The sequence below is a fragment of the Lampris incognitus genome, chromosome 8, assembly GCF_029633865.1.
Source record: "Lampris incognitus isolate fLamInc1 chromosome 8, fLamInc1.hap2, whole genome shotgun sequence".
Lineage (NCBI taxonomy): Eukaryota > Metazoa > Chordata > Actinopteri > Lampriformes > Lampridae > Lampris > Lampris incognitus.
The window spans coordinates 42,115,561-42,123,060 of record NC_079218.1 but is presented as its reverse complement, the minus strand read 5'-3'; the positions used below and the strand labels follow the sequence as shown (position 1 = coordinate 42,123,060).

Genomic DNA, 7,500 nt, shown 5'->3' with positions numbered 1-7,500 from the left:
GTCTTGTCTGGTGTGGTAGACCCCTGCCTCAGTCGACCTGGTGCTGAGTACCTGTTCTTGTGCTGCTAAAATCAGAGCCTCTGTGCTGTCCTTCAGTCCAGCCTTTTCTAGCCACTGGTAGGATTTCTCTATATCAGCCATGTCTTCTATCTGTAGATGGTACATCTCATGGAGGGGCTTTGTCTTCCATGATACCTCCTGTTCTTCTTCCTCCCCACTCTCTGTCTTCTGCTGCCTGAGGTACTCACTCAGCAGTTCATCTTGGGGGTCCGTCTTTCTAATGTACTCGTTGATGTTCCTTGTTTCATTCTCGATAGTGGCTCTGATACTCACGAACCCTCGGCCCCTGTCTTTTGCCCTACACCTGGTTACTGGAGTGCTTGGCACTATACAAAGCCAACAAGACACTAATAGGCGGCATCAAGAACTCAATGCGGCAGTGGAAAACAATACTAGAGGCTAACTCAAAGATAGTCACGAAGGTAACCATTTAATGTGGTCTATACCAAGGTGATGCACTGTCCCCGCTGCTGTTCTGCATAGGTCTGAACCCCCTCAGTCAGATCATCACAAAGAGTGGATATGGATACAGGTTCACAAGTGGAATTAGCATTAGCCACTTCCTATAAATGGATGACACCGAACTGTATGTCAAGAATGAGTGAGACATTGACTCGCTGATCCACCTCACCAGGATCTACAGCGGTGACATCGGGATGGCATTCGGACGGGACAAGTGTCGTCAGATGGTGGCAAAAAGAGGAAAGGTGGTGAGCACTGAAGGGGTTGAATTACCAGATGGCAGGATAACAGACAAAAAGAACATTTACAAGTACCTTGGTATTCCACAGGCAAATGGAAACCATGAGGACACAGCAAGGTGGTCAGCTAAAGCCAAATACCACCAGAGTGCGGCAGATCCAGGGGAGCCAGCTCAATGGGAAGAATAAGATCCAAGCCATCAACACATATGCCCTACCAGTCATCAGATACCCAGCTGGAATAATAAGCTGGCCAAAGGAGGAGATAAAGGCCACAGATATCAGGACACAGAAACTCCTCACAATGCATGGAGGGTTCCACCAGAAGTCCAGCAGTCTGAGACTATACAATAAGCGAAAAGATGGGGGCTGAGGGTTATTGAGTATCAGAGCCACTATCCAGGGTGAAACAAGGAACATCCATGAGTACATTAGAAAGAGGGGCCCCCAGGATGAACTTCTGAGTAGAAGATCAAGCCCCTCCAAGGGATGTACCATTGACAGATAGAAGACGTAGCTGATATCGAGAAATTCTACCAGTGGCTAGAAAAGGCTCGACTGAAGGACAGCACAGAGGTTCTGATTGAAGCAGCACAAGAACAGACACTCAGGACCAGATCAATTGAGGCAGGGGTCTACCATACCAGAAAAGACCCAAGATGCAGGCTGGGCAAAGATGCCCCTGAGACAGACCAGCACTTAGCAGGGTGTAAAATGCTAGCTGGGAAAGCATACAACTGAAAGGCATAACCAAGTGGCTGGGATAATAGTGTACAGAAATATCTATACTGAATGCAGACTGGAAGTTACCAAGTCCAAATGCAACACACAACCAAAGGTGGTTGAGAATGACAGAGCTAAGATCCTGTGGGACTTCAAGTTTCAGACTGACAAGCAGGTGCTGGCTAACCAACCAGACATTGTGATGGCGACAAAGAACAGACAACAGCAGTAGTGATTGATGTAGCAATCCTGAGTGACGGCAACATCAGGAAGAAAGAGCATGAGAAGCTAGAGAAATACCAAGGGCTGAGGGAAGAACCAGATCGGATATGGAAGGTGAAATCCACAGTAGCTCCCAGAGGTAAGAGGAGCACTAGGGACTGTTACCCCCAAACTGGGAGAGTGGCTCCAACAGATTCAAGGACCAACATCTGAGGTCTCTGTCCAGCAGAGTACAGTCCTAGGAACAGCTAAGATACTGCACTGAACCCTCAAACTCCCAGGCCTCTGGTAGAGGACCTGAGCTTGAGGAAGACACACACCACCCGAAAAAGGGTGAGAGGGAAATAAATAAATGTATATATATATATAGTATATGTGTGTACAGTTCAGGTTTTCCCCTGATGTAGTTGCTGTTCAGAGTGATCAGTTTCTTTCAGACAGTCACCCACTCAGTCTTGGGTGCATTTAGTGAGGCAGCAACAGTGTTTGTACTCACAGTTTGAAAGTGAATATGAGCATCTAAGATGTTTGATGGCAGCTGAAGAGACACAGATGGTGATCAAGGTTATTTTATCTTCTGGATTTGAAACAGTAAACCTTTTTCAATCAAGCAAGAGCGGCTCATATCGGTCAATCTTGTTCAGTGGTATAATTCCCACCAAATAATTTACATACAGGCTGATACTGCCAGCATCAAAAGGATCTGCCAGATAAGAAGTCATAAAGGTCAAGATTTTTTCAAGGATGGTATTTTTTTCTTTCTTTCTTTTTAATCAACCAAATGACTCCCTCATTTCTTGACAGTGTGTGATGTCTGCAGGCTCTGATAATGTCTAACCATGGTCCCGGAGAAGGGACATGATATGGTGTGCAGGATTGGGTTCAACTTTCAGTTTAATCATTTCTTGAAGAGAATTTTCCATATGAAAAAATATATCAAAACATGTCCTTTAATTTAGTATCATGTGTCACATCTTAAAGACCTTCAAAACCTTATCAAACCAACTCTCCTTGGGCATTTCCTTGAATTCAGTATTTTCTACTAGAGGGGGTTTGATTTATTCTGCCTACTTTCATGATAAAAAAAAGAGAGAAACAGCTCCAAGAGAATTGCTGAAATAATTGGAATTGCAGAGTTTTTCAATCATTGCAAATGGAAAAAAAAATGACTTGAACATGAGACTAAATGGCTGGATCAGATGGACATTATTTGCATTGTAGGAAGAGCATAGAGACTGAATACCCTTTTAGTGCCATGTTAATGACTTTTCTGATTAGCGTTTTGGTTTTGACTCTGACATAATTTTGCAGTAGCTTGCTGGTCAGAAAACAAGTGTGTGCATGAATCATTAAATCCTGATAATGAGATATGCTCTTCTCCTTCCTCATTCTAGTCAATGGGCTCCTTGTCTCCTTACTCTCAGGTAAGCAGCCTTTGTTTAACAGTAAGCATTAAAGTCAGCTGCACATACAGTATGTGATACTACTACTACTACTACTAATAATAATAATAATAATAACAATAATAATAATAATAATAATGTATGTGATGATAAACTGTTGTTTACACAATAAGAGTATTTATGGAAGGAGCTTCATGGGACTTTTTGATTTGACCCTCTAAGTATTTTGCTTCTCTTTCACTAAAACGAGCAAAATCTCAAATTCTTTCTGCCTCTGTCTGCTCCTCCCTTTTTTCTTCTTTCTTTTTTGTTCTTTTTCTCTCCACCTTCTCATTTATTTCTTCCTCTTTTGCTTATTCATTCTGTCTTCATGTTTGTTTCTCTCTTCTCTCCCTCACTCTATCCCTCTCTCTCTCTCACGCTGTCTCTCTCACTCTCTTCTCTCTTCTCTCTTTCTCCTTTCTCCTCTCTCACTCTCTCACTCTCTCTCACTCTATCGCTCTCTCACTCTCTCTGACTCTTCTCTCTCTCTCTTGCTTTCCTCTCTTGCTCTATTGCTCTCTCTCGCTCTCTCGTTCTCTTTTTCTTTCTCACTTTCTCTCTCTTTCCAGGACCTCTTAGAGAGTGTAGAAATAAGAACAAGACGTTCCTCCAGCCCTGCCTACACCGACTCTCCTTCACACAGTCGCCTTGGAGGCTCCCCATTACACTACTGTCACCCCGGTAATACACACAGACAAGCACACCAACCGCACAGACATGGACTTTGCATCACTAACACACACACACACACACACACACACACACACACACACACACACACACACACACACACACACACACACACACACACACACACACACACACACACACACAAACAAGAAAGAGAAAGAGGGTGAGTGAGGGGTCTTGTACAAACCTTTGCAAACACCACCACCTATGTCATCAGTCTGTCTTTTCATCAGTCTGTCTTGTCTGGGGAGGCGGGCCATGCTGTTGCTCATGCTCTGGTTTCTTTCACTGTGATTGGCTGGGCTGACTGCAGAAAGTGAGAGTGGCAGGAGTTCGCCCTATCACAGTCAGCCAGACCCCAGGTCTACCACACCCACCACCTACCAAGCCCCCAAGCATTTCCATGTACCAGGTAGGCTTTTGCATCCTAACCCTGACCCCTTGACCTGTATCCTGTTCTCCAACCCCCCACCTAAAACCACGACATACCACCTACTAAACCCACCAATATGTCTATGCTGTTACTAACCCTATTAAAACAAAACATTCAGTTAGCTATAATCCATAGAAGTTGAAAGCATAACTACTTAAATGTACCACCAACCCGTAGTCTATCAGTGATGTCCCACAGTTACACCTCCCACATCCGTCCATACACAGAGACTTGATTCCCAAATCCACTACTGGACTTGGACGGGTGAAGGAGTCCATTACTGGGCTTGAACTCTGAACTACTATTTCCTTTATCACCCACCAGAGATTAACAAGACCAGATGCTAACAAGTATCTGATATTTATACAAGTTTAGAATAGCACTCCTTTCCACCGTAGGATTCTTCCACTAGGGGAGAATCCATCTGTCCTGTCGAAGGAGCACTTGTATAATCTGCCACCTTGTTTTCGTCGTTATAGCTAACACTGTTTTTCTGAAACCAAGATGCTCAATCTGCTCTTTTCCATCCTCATTGCCTCTTTCACCCCTCAATGTTTTACTCCCACGTTGTTCTCTTTATTTTCAAAAGCTGTTTGTTTTTTGCATGCATTTTTTTTTACAACAAGCTGTCCTTTTAGTTTCTCTCCACCATTCCCTCCTTCCTCCTTGTTCTCTTTCTCCAGTTTTCTGATGGAGTTTTGATGTCGGGTTTGCAGCTGCACTCCTCTCATGCTTCCTGACATTCAGCAAATACAAATTAACTCACAGTACCATGAGTGCATGCATATTTAGCATGGATAAGCCCAATGGGAATAAAACCCCTTCACAACTGGTGGTGTTAGTGCCTTGCTCCATCCCGTGTCTGCTCTGTAGCTATATTTCCATGATACTGCAGATACCTGCAGTCAGTTGAGACTGAAGATAGGCGGCATGGTGGCGCAGTGGTTAGCATGGTTACTTCACAGCAAGAAGGTCCTTGGTTCAAACCCCAGGATTGTCCAACCTTGGGGGCCATCCCGGGTCGTCCTCTGTGTGGAGTTTGCATGTTCTCTCCGTGTCTCCCAAAGACACGTAGTTCAGGTGAATCAGGTACTAAATTCTTCCTAGGTGTGACTGTGTTGGCCCTGTGAAGGACTGGTGGCCTGTCCAGGGTGTCTCCCTGCCTGCCGCCCAGTGACTGCTGGGATAGCTCCAGCATCCCACGACCCTAAGTAGGATAAGCAGTATGGATAATAGATGGATGGATAGATGACAGAATATAAAAACAATAAACCGCTTAGATAAAAAGTTTTGTTATGGTGACATGTCACTGCTGGATGAATGCAGAGTAGGCAATGCTCCATCAAGTAAACTGCAGAGGACTTTGCTCGCCTGTCCCCTACAAGCCCGTTTTCTCCATCCAGATCTTAATTCCTCGTCTTTCTTTTTCTTTAACGCTGTTTCTATCGCACTCGCTTCCTCTTCTCATTCACTCCCATGCCATCTGCCGGTTGTCTTGTTCATATTAATCAGCCTCTCTGGGTGTCAATCAGGCTGTCTGAATGCACAGCAATGCCTGTCCCATATCCTTTTGTTACTGGTGCTGTCAGCTTTATGCTAATGGAGACTGCAGAGGTGTACAACTAATTGGCTTTGGGTGCTGTATAGCGGAATGAAATGGATGAACAGATGCTACAGATTCCCATATCCCTTCTCCTCCTCCTCTTCCTCCTGCTTATTTCTTCTCTTCTCCACTCCCTCTTCTCTCCTTCCCATTTCCTTTGCTTTCTCCCATCAACTCTCTCTTCTTTCTGTCCCCAGCATCTGACGTGACCAACATCTACAGGAAACCTCCCATCTACAAGAGACAAGGTGAGTACATCCTGCACATTATGCGTTTTTTTATAGCATTCATAATGTTTGTACAAATCTGGTATTGTCTTCTCTTTATCTCTTGTGTAAGCATTCAAATTTACATCTGTATGCAAATCTGAGCCATGCTTATCTATGTAAATAAAGTTTGACCGGCTACTTGATTTAATAAATCCACTTAACAAAGGTTTTTGAAAGGATTTGATCTGGATCTCATCTGTGTTTATTGTATGCAAAACATCTGGCACCTGTCATGATAACTGACAGATCACCCCTTACTACTCCTGATAGAAGAACTGAGTTCTGAGCCAGAAGTGACGTCGTTCTGTGGCTGTATTTAACATGATTGATCGACTTCTGTTGAGCGTTGCCCGAGATTCAAAACCCGTGTTTCTGCAGTTTGTGTGTGGTTTTGGCTGTAAAGACAAGAAATAGAGGGGTCTTGTGGCAGAATGGCGGGATTTTAGGGTTAACTGGGTGCAGGTACAATGTGGTAGTGGATAAGGGTATCATAATTTTAACAGGACACAGAAAAGTGACAGCAGAGAGGGAAACAGGCGGCAACGGCCGTGAAATGTGTGAAGACTGGCTCATGATGACCAGCCTGAGCAGGGAGTTTAAATGACTAGTCCTACTGGGTTACTGAAGTTGATTTGAATTGGCTAAGTTAGCATTGGAAAAGCTACATGACGGCATTAACTAACAGCTTATGGTGCAGCCAGGCCGTGTGATCGCTGTAGCAGGAGACTTCAATCATGCGGATCCCAAACTGGCCGTGCCCAAATTTCATTAAAATATGAATTTCCCAACAAGACACCACAACGTTCTGGACCAAGTCTACACGAACATCCCAGGATAAAGCAACCCCATCTCCACATCCAGGACAATCAGACCATATTTCACTGTTTGAACTGCTGCTGTCTGGCAAATGGTTCAGGCAAATAACATCCCACACCAATGGACTGAGGAACAGCTTCTCTCCAGAGCTGTGGCCTCCATCACACCCCTCCCTGCCCAACCGCAGAACAGAATAGGTTGTTTGTGTATGAGTCACAAACTACAGATGGAGGGCAGGGAGGGATTTTCTACATTGGAAGCACTATCACAAACTTTTGAAATGCCTATGTTTGGCGTCATTAACTGAGAAACCACAAGGAGTTTTTATTGTGTACCAAAAGTTGTTGTTCGTGGGGGGGGATGCAAGAAATTGACCAAAAACGCCAGAAACAATGGCTTGCGAACTGTCCTCTGTGGTCAGGAGGAGCGGAGCCGGATAACGCGCAGGTGTGCAGTGACCACTTCGTCAAAAAAAAATCACTCTTCATAACATAAGGATCAAGTCCAACACATCTTACTTTCCGTTTATACCTTTCTC

The 7,500-nt window shown here is 44.4% G+C and overlaps 1 protein-coding gene across 1 annotated transcript in view; it reads left to right on the top strand.

Annotated features, from left to right (window-relative positions):
* Positions 1-7,500, top strand: part of LOC130116392 (actin-binding LIM protein 3-like) — a 54,667-nt gene that overhangs the window by 45,985 nt on the left and 1,182 nt on the right. Inside the window, exons 11-14 of the mRNA XM_056284308.1 lie at positions 3,101-3,130; positions 3,721-3,832; positions 4,155-4,253; positions 6,075-6,125. Coding sequence (XP_056140283.1) covers positions 3,101-3,130; positions 3,721-3,832; positions 4,155-4,253; positions 6,075-6,125 — 292 coding nt within the window. The remainder of the gene's footprint in view (positions 1-3,100; positions 3,131-3,720; positions 3,833-4,154; positions 4,254-6,074; positions 6,126-7,500) is intronic.